Source organism: Citrus sinensis, chromosome 1 (assembly GCF_022201045.2).
Source record: "Citrus sinensis cultivar Valencia sweet orange chromosome 1, DVS_A1.0, whole genome shotgun sequence".
Classification (NCBI taxonomy): Eukaryota; Viridiplantae; Streptophyta; class Magnoliopsida; order Sapindales; family Rutaceae; genus Citrus; species Citrus sinensis.
In genome coordinates, this window is record NC_068556.1 from 19,149,795 (window position 1) to 19,162,443 (window position 12,649).

At 35.8% G+C, this 12,649-nt stretch overlaps 1 protein-coding gene across 1 annotated transcript; it reads right to left on the reverse strand.

The window, feature by feature from the left end:
* Positions 1 to 1,181: 1,181 nt before the first annotated feature.
* On the reverse strand, positions 1,182 to 3,217 carry LOC102577975 (citrin). The gene is given in 6 exon segments (NM_001288868.1): positions 1,182 to 1,762; positions 1,895 to 2,371; positions 2,474 to 2,513; positions 2,516 to 2,661; positions 2,663 to 2,724; positions 2,821 to 3,217. Coding segments are annotated over 6 exon segments (1,455 nt in total). The 5' UTR covers positions 3,155 to 3,217; the 3' UTR covers positions 1,182 to 1,366.
* Between the last annotated feature and the right edge of the window lie 9,432 nt (positions 3,218 to 12,649).

The following is a 12,649-nucleotide window of genomic DNA, read 5'->3' on the forward strand; positions in this document are numbered from 1 at the left end:
ACGTTTAGAGAAGCAAAACGGTTTTCTTTGAGAAGAAACAGGCGTTCAGAGGATTTGGAGAATGAATGGGCCAAGTGCGTGAATTACTGAGAATGAGGCAAGAGTTTAAATAGACTGATATATCGATCGCGAAATCAGAGAATAGGTCATTATTGGACGAACGTACGCTATTTTTGCAGTAAAATAGCAGATGCAGGTTATTATTGGATGAACACGCTAGCTCTGCATGGTAGCATATCCCACAAAAGTTTTTCTCTAGTGCTTTGGCCTATTTGATAATAGAGGACTTGTTGTGGGATAGAATATAGTACGTTGACAAGTGACAGAGCAATAACTCCCGCGGATGGAACTAACAATAAATTTCATAGTAGTATGAACTATGAAATCCATTAAATTTAATCTTAAAAGTGAAAGCCATGCTCTAAACCACTGAACTATCCATGCGAACTCATGGGATAGTTCCATACAAATTTTTTCCTTTCACCCATTTGACTACTTAATTAAAACATTCAGAGTAATGCTAAAGAAACAAAGATGAGAGAATTTTACTCTCTCTCTACTCAACCCACTTTCTCTCTTTCTTTTCAACATTCTTTCTCTCATTTTTTTCTCTTTTTAAGATTTTTCAAACATAAATTAAAACGAGGCTTCATAGAAAATGATTATATATATATATATATATATATATATATATATCCAAGTTTATTTTTCCCTAAATGTTTATTCTGGGGCATTTATAATTACGTCCAGTAATTATACTTCATCTACGATTAGAAAAAAAAAACTATAAAAGAAAAAGTGAGACATCTTTTGCGGAGAATGCCGCATAGTTTTTTCACGATGAATCACACGAAAATTTCTCATATGCTTAATACCCAACAACAGAGAGGGAAAAAAATACAAAAATACAAAAATACAAATTTGCCCATTAATTTGCAGGATTCATATGTGTACATCTACTGCTTTCAACGAGCAAGTTGAACAAAAAAGGCAAGGGAGTTTGGAGCGTGTCCTTTAAATTCATTCAGATGCTCTTGAATTTTGAGTGAAGTGAGCAAGTCATTCAGTAATTAAAGTATCCAGCCAAAAAAAAAAAAAAATCAAATTCAAATTAGTGCAATGTCGATTCAGTATGTGTGGGTGTAGGCAAATTAGAGATATAAAGACAACAATATTTGTAATTATTTGAACAAAGAAATATTACTTTTTATTTTACTCGCACATTAAACTTACATACAGTCCCGCAGCATTCATGTCGTTCATGCCCATTAAGGCTTTTATTCATACATAGTCGTCCCTACCTCAACTACTTACACTACACTACATAGCTTACTTCCTGATTACGTACCCATTTACATAATTTCTCTTAGGCTACGGTTAAGCCCCACTGTGACCTAGGCCCTGGAGTAAACACAGTCAGCTCCTGCCTGTTGTACTTCAACCTCTGAGCTTCATCCCTCGACACTTGGAACGAGTTCTGGATAACGTCCAACGGAAGTCCTCTTAACACCGAAGCCCTTCCGGCCAGCTGGCTTGTCATGGCGACGTCGTTTGTCTTGAATGATATCCACTCCAGTCCACGGTTACCTGCCCTCTTCACCACGGCGAAGCCCTGCGGAACAACGATCAGCTGACCCTCCCGGATTTGACCGTCGAACACATTCTCCCCGTTCTCCGCTACAATTTGCATCCTGCCGTTGCCCCTTGTTACGTAGACTATGCTGTGGGCATTCAAGTTCCACTGTGGCGCCAACAGGGCATTCTACATGCATGAGTAAAATAATCTATCAATCAAATGTTGTACTTGTACTTCAAATAAATAATGTGACATTGATGTTGTGTGTGTGTGTGTGTGTGTTTTTTTTTTTTTTCCTTTTTCTTGCCCTTTTCTCACCGGGTAAAGGTTTCCTTTCTCAGCACTAAGCTGGAGGTCTCGAAGGATAGGAAGGTTGAATCTGTTCACGGTGGTGACACGTCCGGCCCGGGGGTTGTAGACGTCAGCATGTGATGGTTTATCGATGTTGTGCCTTAGTTTCATTGTACAGATAGTTTCCTCGAAGCCATTGTCCCTTTCATATGACGGAGTTTCTTCGCATTCTTCCTGTTCTTGTTCTCTGTCTCTTTGAGGAGACAGTACTCTCAGCTCTTCCTCGACTCTGATGATAATGCCCCTCTGTATCTGTGGCCTCTGCAGTCTCCTGATTAGATCTGGGTTCACGTTGAAGGCCTCAGCCAACAACCGCTCGTCAAAGCCTCTAAAGAGATTGCCAGCTCTCCTGTCGTCGCTGCCTTGGCTTCCCTGACTTCTGCCACCTTGACTTTGACTGAAACCTTGGAGTTGTGGTTGTGGGTTGCCACCGAGGTAGAATTTCTAGCAACAAGAACATCAATATGAATAATTACTCCTAATATTGACAGAGAAACATTATGTAAATTCTAATAGGATCAAAAAAATGTTTTGTTAATCGAATACCCTGAAGTACTGATCAAGCTGGTTTTGAGAATTGCCAACGTCAACGAGGGCGACCAAAACAAGCTGGTCCCGGCCATTGTTGTAAATCCAGTGAGCTGCTCCAGTTGGCAATGCAATGATATCACCCTCACGTAGTTGTCTGACCTTTTGGTGTTGATCTTGGGATTTACTGCTCTGGAACGACTGTTGTTGTTGTGAATCTTGGAAAGTCTCAGCACATCCGGGGAATACAACTCCATGAATGCCTCTACCTGTTAATTAATTTATTTCTAACTTTGTTATTTAGAAAACAATTAAAATAATTTAACTTAATATATATTGAAGACTGGATATGCTTGCTTGCTTGCCTTGAACAACATAGAAAATCTCAGGAGTGTTGGTGTACGCAGGCACGAGCAGCCCTCTCTGCTGGATACGGTGGCGAAATACGGCAACATTGGCGCACTGTAATTGCTCATTGTTCTGGTCCCAGAACTCTGTGACGCCAGCTTCGGATTCGACCTTCTGTCGGGGCTCAAGGGCGTTGAGGTTCTGGATATTGCACTGGGTTTGGAAGCGTTGCTGCCGTTGCCTTTGCTGCTTTCCTTCACTAGTTATGCCTGTTACCTGCTCTATTTGAGCAAAGCAGATGTTGAAGAGAACTAGAAAGCAAAGGCCAAAACAGAGCAAAGAAGAAGCCATTTTGAGAAAAAAGCCCAAAATTGTTTTTAGAAAAGAAAAGCTTTTGAAACTCTGCTGTGTGATGAAGAGATTGAGCTAGAGTGCAGTTGTATTTATAGGTGAATAGAAGTGAATTACAGTTTGGGACGTGGCGGATGGCTTAGTTTAAATGTTTTGATTTTTTTGCATGCAAAAATGGCATTAAGTGTAGCACGGCTGCAAATGCCCTCAAGTGTTTTACACATATAATATTCTGCGTGTACGTGTTGTGATCGACTAAGACAATAGCATGCAGACAGTTTTATGCATATGTTCATATTTGGAAGAATGGTTTGATGTGTAGCGGTGCATCAGACGGTTCAGTGGAGGCTCGGATGAATATGATCAACTTTGATTATATGATCAGACGGTTCTTGATGTCCATATCCAAGGCCTTTGTTTTTTTCTTTGATTGTTCAATGTTGTTGCGGCAACATTTTTCGCACACTTGTTTGCATTTGCATGTTGAACATGCATTGACAGCCTAAGCCTTCGACACATTAGGCTTCGACACATATATCATATTGGTTTTGGTCCAGAATAATGTGGCGATGAGATGCAGTGATTGTCTTTGGCATTTTGAGTTTGCCGTCTTGTTTTAATGCGTCTCTAAGATTGATGTATAGTACCTGCTGGGAGAAATTAATTTCCTAATGAATTTACTTGAAATTGTGTGCAGGTTCTTCAGTCTAGAAACATCAACCTTAAATATGTGAGGAAAGGGTTAGAGTATATTACATCTAATTTAATATACGGTAAATTTATGAGTTGTCACTCGTGACAGCTCAATTGTTGTATATTGTAATTTTAAATTTTAAGTGTCGGCTCAAGAGTTGTTGTATGTTACACATAATGTGTTATTTGAGATGGAAAAGAATAGTATCTTCCACACATTTCATTGAAATACAAAAGCATATATATATAGAAACTAGGAAGTTATCTTAGGAAACTATACAAATTAGGATCCCTATAATTAAGCTAATAAGATAGCTATATACAACTAATTATATTATGTAACACTCCCCCTCAAGTTGGAGCATTGATGTTAATCCTGCCTTGTTACATAGATAATCAACCTGAACCCCATTTAGAGCTTTCGTAAAGATATCCCCTAATTGATCTCCAGTCTTCACATACAATGTAGAAATCAAACCTTGCTGAATTTTCTCACGAACAAAATGACAATCAATTTCAATGTGCTTAGTTCGCTCATAAAATACAGGATTAGATGCAATATGAAGGGCAGCTTGGTTATCACACCACAATTTTGCTGGTACTGAAGTTTTAAGATCTATTTCACTCAAGAGCTGATATATCCACATTATCTCACACAAAGACTGTGCCATAGCCCTATATTCTGACTCTTCACTCGATCTTGACACAATGTTCTGCTTCTTACTTTTCCATGAGACCAAAGTTTCTCGAATGAAAACACAATAACATGATGTAGATCTTCTATCCACTTTGGAACCTGCCCAATCTGCATCTGAAAAACATTCAATATGAGTGTGCCCATGATTTGTATACAATATAACACGTTCGGGTGCTCTTTTCAAGTAACACAAAATTTGAGGATGACATAAACTGACTAATAACACTGACAGAATATACAATATTTGGACGAGTCATTGTAAGATAATTTAGCTTTCCAACCAACCTTCTATATTTCTCAGGATCTTCCATTAGTTCTTCATCTCCTGTAAGGTGTATGTTTGGAGTCATTGGAAGACTTTGCCCCCAATTTTCATGTCTCAGTTAATAAGTCAATGACATACTTTCTCTGAGATAAAAATATACCTTTTTTACTTCTTGTGACTTCAACACCCAAGAAATACTTTAGCATCCCTAATTTCTTCGTGTAAAACTGAGTATGAATGAAAGACTTCAGAGACGAGATTCCGATAGTATCACTTCCAATAATGACAATGTCATCTACGTACACAACTAAAAGAATGATACATGCTTCCGATTGTTTGTAGAACATATAATGGTCAGACTTGCTTTTCATCATACTAAACTTTTCAACAGCCTGACTAAATTTTTCGAACCAAGCACGAGGACTCTGTTTCAAACCATACAGAGATTTTCGAAGATGACAAACTCGCCCAGACGCCTATTGAGCAACAAAACTAAGAGGTTGCTCCATATACACTTCCTCTTAAAGATCACCATGAAGAAAAGCATTCTTAATATCTAATTTATGCAAAGGTCAATGATGAGTAACTACCATAGAAATAAACAACAGAACAAATTTCAATTTAGTAACAAGAGAAAAGGTGTCATAATAGTCCACTCCATAGGTTTAAGAATATTCCTTAGCGACAAGACGAGCCTTCAATCGAGCAACTGACCCATCTAGATTTACTTTAACCGTGAACACCCATTTGCATCCTATAGCCCGTTTCCTTGAAAGTAAATCGACTAAGTTCCAAGTACCATTGTCATCTAGAGCATTCATTTCCTCTATTATTGCATTATGCCAACCAAGATGAGATATTGCTTCATGAACAATTTTAGAAATAGAGATAGAATCACATGATACAATAAAAGAACAAGAGGAAGACGACAAGCAGTTATAAGAAATAAAAGAAGAAATAAGATAAGTACATAGGTGTTTACCTTTGTGTAACGCAATAGGAAGATCATTGCCCGGGACTAGATCTAATGACGAAGGAACATGTGCAGGATATGAATTTGGAGGTTTACGCCTGGAGTAAACTTGAACAATAGGAAGCTTGACAGGAGTTGGTGCCGAGACAGGTTCAGAGGATGTGATAGAATAGACTAACAAATTATCATCATCCCCCCTGACGTGCGGGAGGAAGAGAAGACGAAAAATAGGGTGTGTTTTCCATGAAGGTAACATTAATTGAGACAAGATATTTGTTAAAACTAGGACATTAACATCTATAACCTTTCTAAAGATGAAAATAACCAAGGAAGATACACTTCAAAGGCTTGGGATCTAATTTAGTGACATGCGGACGAACATCCAGAACAAAACAAATACTACCGAATATCCTAGGATCGACAGGAAATAATAATTTATTGGGAAAAATGATTTTGTAAGGGATCTCACCATAAAGAAAAGATGATGGGATGCGATTACTAAGAAAACATGCTGTAGAAACTGCATTAGCCCAAAAGGTTTAGGAACATTCATTTAAAATAATAGGGTTCGTGCAATTTCTAAAAGATGTATGTTCTTACATTTTTCCACTCCATTTTGAGATAGAGTGTCAACATAAGAAGTTTCATGAAGTATGTCATTCAGAACCATATAAAATTGAAATAAAGCAGACGTATATTATTTGGCATTATCACTTCGCAAAGTATAGATTGAAACTTTAAATTGAGTTTTAATCTCAACACAAAACACACAAAAAAGAGAAAACAACTCAGAATGACTCTTCATAAGTATAACTAAGTTACACAAGAATAATCATCCACAAAAGTAACAAAATACTTAAATCCAGGTTTGGACAAAATAGGACAAGGGCCCCAAACATCAAAATAAACTAATTCGAAAGGAACCCTAGCACGTTTATTACCTCTTGGACTTGAACTAAGACGATGGTTTTTTGTAAATTGACACGACTCATAATCTAATGAAGGCACCTTACTAAATTATGGACAAAGCTTATTGAGCAAAGGAAAAGATGGATTGGTGGATAAATGAGATGAAAGGCCTCCAGACTCATGTCCTTTACCAGTAATCTTCTTCGTCATAAGATCTTGAAATAAGCAATGATCAGGAAAAAAATGAGATGGAACTGTTAAGATTGCGAGTAAACTGGCTTATAGAGATCAAATTAAAGGATAAATTAGGTAAATATAAGATAGACGATAGTGGAAGCAGAGGGGTAAGAGTAATTATGCCAAACCCACGAACACAAGATGGTGACCCATCGGCTAAAGTAATGATAGAAGTGGAAGTGTATGCCTGAAAAGTAAAAAAGAGACTAGAATTACCTGTCATATGATCTGTGGCACCGGAATTAATGACCCATTTGGAAGATGAGGAAAGAAGGCACGCATTTGGTTTACCTGAATCAGCAATAACAGTGACAGAAGGAGATGGAGACTTTAGTGATTCTTAATATTATGAGAACTGTGTAAATTTATCTGCATGGATAAGAACTGATTTTTCAGAATTATCATTAGTGGATGCAACATAAGCCGAATGAGCTTTTTGATTCTTGTACTAAAGCTTTCGACACTCACACTTCGTATGTCCTGGCTTGTGACAGTAATAGCACACAATTCCTCAAGAATCCTGTGGCCGAGCTTCAAACCCTTGTGAGCCTCCTCATTTGTTTCCATTTTGATTAGTTGATCTCCCAGGCTCATAATTATTATTTCGACTTACCAAAGCACCACTGAGTTGAACAGACATAGTACATTCTGTGCGGAGTACTCGACTAAATACATCATGTAAAGAGAAGATCTTAGAGTCAGAAAGAACTTATGACTTAGCAGTCTTAAAGTCAGAGGAAATACTAACAAGGAAACTTATGATAGCCATTTGATCTCGTTGGCGTTGTTGAATCTTCACATTAGGGCTAAAAGGCAATAACATATTAAGCTCCTTAAAAGTCTTTTTAAATGCCATAAAATAATTCGTAAGTGACTGATCTTGTTTTTCTGGACGGTAAAATGATGTGCACACCTCATACCTGTGAGAAAGGTTCCATTTGCCAAAATACTAGAAATCTAAATAATCCATCAACGCTTTAACAAATTCATAGTGATTGATCAAGCCAATTACCTCGCTATCAATAGAATTCTGAATATGTAGGAATAAGCAAGCATCATCTCTAAGCCACGTCTTCCTTAAATCATCTTTAGGAGGATTGTCAGTCAAATGAGTATATTTGTCAATACTCCAGAGATAAAGTCGAACGGTCTTGCTCCAATCCAAATAATTCAAGCCGTTTAGCTTATGGTCCGTGGTTTTAAACATCACAGGCACCATATCGGACACAATAACATAATTCTTCTCAACCATAACTCCTTGATAAACACAAATCAACGAAGCACAAAAGCCGTACTGACACAAACGAAACACATAACCACCATAAAAGCATAAGGGAACAACCAAAGAAGAACGCCAGACAAACGCGGTCGGGCTTCTGAGCACCGGACTTCGAGGAAACGCTGGTCAGCGACTGGGCTTCCTTTATGGGCAGCTGGTGAGAACAAAAGGCCACTCCAAATATGGTTACCAAAATGGAATCCTAAAAGACACTAAACCCTAATTTGTGTTTATGCAAGAGACCTAAAACAAAACCTTAATTTTGCAACCTTAATGCTCTGATACTATATTATTTGATATGGAAAATAATAATATCTTCCACATATTTCATTGAAATACTGAAGCATATATATACAGAAACTAGGAAGCTATCTTGGGAAATTATACAAATTAGGATCCCTATAATTAAGCTAATAAGACAACTATATACAACTAATTATAGATAAGTTCAACCATGCACTCTTGCCATTGAAGGAAAGGGAGTTCAGGACTATCAAGACAGTTAAGCAAGCTTTACACCACTTCTTCGATGTTGTGCTCATAACCAGCAAGAATCATGCGGGTTGCATTTAAACTTGCAATACATCTCTGATGAACTTTACCAGAAATTGTTGTTGGAGTTCCTAGCTAGAGAAAAGCTCAAAAAAGAGAAGTTAGAGACATGGTAGTGGCTAGAGACAGAGCTTGCTGTGTTTACTTGGTCAAAATATGAGTATGACAAGAATTGCAAAGTGGATCGTTTAAGTAACAATACTTCAGAGTGCTTCAATAGTTGGATCTTACCCCACAGAGGGAAGTCTTATTTGACCATGCTTGAAGATATTAGATGCATGTTTATGACATTATTCACAGAGAGGAAAAAAGAAGCACTTATTGGACCAACATTCCACGTAGAGTGAAAAATGAATTGAATGATGCATATGAAATCAGAAGCAATATGAATGTAATGGCTTATAGGGATCTTCACTTTCAGGTGTAAATCTAATTCATTTTCATTATAATTATTTTTTTCCTGTATGTGCTTCTTTTAATTATTATTCAATTTGTTTCTAGGTTAAAGACAATGGTTATTATCTAGCAAGAAGGTTTATTATTGATCTGATGAGCATGTCTTGTGATTTTGTTTATTAGGAGCTAGTTGGAATCCCATGTACTCATGTTATGGCTGCAATTAATCATGCGAGATACACGACAGCAGAGTATCTACCAAAATACTTCACCAAAGAGGCGTACTTGAACATATATGCAGTGATATTTAAACCAATTCCTGACAAGGTTACATGAGACCCTCGTGATAGGCCCAAACTTTCTCCACTTGAGATTATCAAGAAGATTGGAATACCAAAAAAGTCAAGGAAAATGGCAGCTACTGAGCCAATAAAAAAAAATCATTTTATATATGTTTTTCATTCTGTGGTGGGATGAACACAATGTCAGGAATGGGCATTAAAGCAATCGATAGTATGAGAAATAAGAGTTCAGAATCGGATAACAGTGTATTGAACCTACTGTTTTAATTGCTTTTGCATGTATTGAACTTAATTCTTAATTGTTATATATGCAATTTTAAATAAGGAGTTAATGGGTCGAGAGAAAGTTCTAATGCAGCAAGTACTTTGAAGAGAACAAAGAAAATGGTAATTCATTTATTGTTATATATTGAATAATTTTTAGTTTGTTGTAGATATTGATAATTCGATTATATTTATATATTTCACTTTAGATAAGATGTAGGTGGTTCAGAATAGAGCTTTACTGCTAATAGAGGAAGAGGAGGTAATAGAGGCCGAAAAGGTAATAGAGGTCGAGGGGGCTGAGGGGGTAATAGATCAAGATGAGGTAATAGAGTAAGAGGAAGTAATAAAGGAATGACAAATAGAGGCAGAAGAGGTATTGTTTCATATTGATGTTTGATGTCTGCAAATAATTATTGTTGTCTTAGATAATGAAGTGATAAGTTTTTTTTATGTAGGCTAACATGAAGCCAATAATATTTCTCCCAATCCAACTCAAGGCTCACAAGCTTAATAAATATTAGATGGTTTGTGAAATGTTAGCATTAAGATATTATGTATTTTGAATGCACATACTTTTATTAGTGCATTAAGTTGCAATTATGTTTTTGGAATCCACAAACTGTTATTGGTGTATTGACTGCTGTTATATTTCTTAAATAGTGTTGGTAGTGCATCACGATATTATGTATTTTGAATGCACAAACTGTTTTGATTATTTTTTATTTTCATTACATCTTAAATTATAATGCTTCATTATATCTTTAACTACAATGATTGATTGCTACAATATTTTTTCATGTCTATTACATTACTTTCTTATAAATAAGCCTAACATAAGGCCACAAATAACAACTATGACCAATTTCAGCTTCGCTTCAATGCATCTTAATCATTCATTCATCTTCATTTAGGTTCGTGTCATGACCAGATGTAGTGTTATGCATTTCTATATGTTTTTTTGCTGCCCATTGCCAAAAATTACACTTTTTAAACATGCATATCCAAAAGAGTTTATTAGGATTTTCCAAGGTAGTAGATACCATCGCATATGCTTGCACTCCACAGTTGCAGTATTTAGGATAGAAGGTAACTTCGGTAGGTTTCTTAGCTCAAACCCTACTATTAACACTTAAGTTACTACTTGAGGCTATTATTTTGTTTAAATTTATATGTATGAAGGCTAAAAGTATGTTTGGTTTTGAATGAAGATTGAGAATAGCTGGATTTTTTTAGTTTAGATGAATTATAGTGTTCACAGTGGCTAATTGTTGTTGTCTTTGAATGATAAAGTGTTAATTTTTTAGTATTTGGCATGTCATTTTCTTACTTTTTGAAATGAGGTTGCTACTATTAAAATGGCTTGGTTGCTGGTGTTAAAATGAGCTTGCTTGTGTTTAAAAATGGCTTGAGCTTGTTGGTGTAGTGGTATTGAAATATTTGCAGTGGCTTGTAGTTGTTTTTGAATGATAAAGCATTAAAATTTGAGTTTGTGGCTTGCCATTTTCTTTCTTTTTCAAATAGGGTTGTTGGTGTTCAAATGGGGTTGTTGATCTTTGAATTGAGGTTGTTGTTGTTGTGGTGTTGAAATGGCTTGGGGAGAGAGTAGCAGCCAATTTTTATAAGCAGAAAAGTAGCCGTTATTTGAATGTAGCGACTACTTTGTGGGGTAATTTTGTAATTATATATTTTGTTATTTCTTTCTTCTCAAAGGATAAAATAATCTTTTATGCTTCAGGGGTAAAATTGGTTTTTTATGTATTTTATGTTAAATACTAACTAAGTTTTAATGGAATGGTGGGAAAATGCTAAAAGTGTAAACTTTTGGTTGCAAAATATTGTTTTCACCAAACCATGGTACTGACTGATATGTCAAAATAACTTTGGTGGAAAATTGATAATATCCTTAAGCGTTTTGATCATAGAAGAATTGTTAAAAAAAAAAAAGACTAGTAATTAAGCAGTCTAGAGGAGCATTAATACTCCTTCAGAGATTCCTCTTTTACTCTCTTGAGAGAGGAGAGAAATGTTTACGCCTCCATTTTTCTCAGTGGATTGTGAGTAAAGGTGGAACGTGTGGAAGTCCCTTCTCTTTTAGCTATTATTTTTTTATACAGTGTCCTTATTTTTAGGGTTAGAGAATACACTTTATCCCTTTTTTTTCCTTTATTCCTTTTGTATCCTTTTCATTATTTAAAAGTTGGACACGTGGCAAAATAAGATTATATCCTTATATGTTAATTTAAATGGTTTAATTTTTCTAGTAGAAATAGTAAGTAGGATTTTGCTTAATTTGGGGTTGGAGAAGAACGAGGGCAATGTAACTGAAAGAATGATTCTTGTAATAGAAAAATTTTGAGAATTCTAAGAGAATTGCTTTTCTTTTATTCGTTTGATCCTTATCCCATGCATGCTTCAATTAATCGTGAGAATATTTATACATACATGACAAGTAATAAATGGATATAAAGTAAATAATGCTCATGCGCCAAATGCTCTTCCCATTATAGTATATTGATGAAATGTTTTTCTTGTTTAATTTAATTTAAATAAAATAATTTTTTCATTACATGGGAGAATCTCCACTTAATTGCGAATGAATATTGGGTTAAAGGCAATATTCCTCCATATCTAAATGAGTTTTTGAACATGAATTAAACTCATAGATTTCAATATGGTATAATGGACAAATTCACCAATGAGTGGACCCAAATTATCTTTTTATGTGACAAGGATCTAACAACAAAAAATTGATGTGCACATAACAGATGTTAATTAAGGAAAAATCCTACATTAATATAGGATGAACTTTAGGCTATGGAGATTGAAGCTCTTTATCTCTTGATCTAGCTGCACATTCCATATATCTGAAAAAATTGTTCCATAAAAGTAATGTATAATTTTTGTCCCGTCAAAGTATAATACATA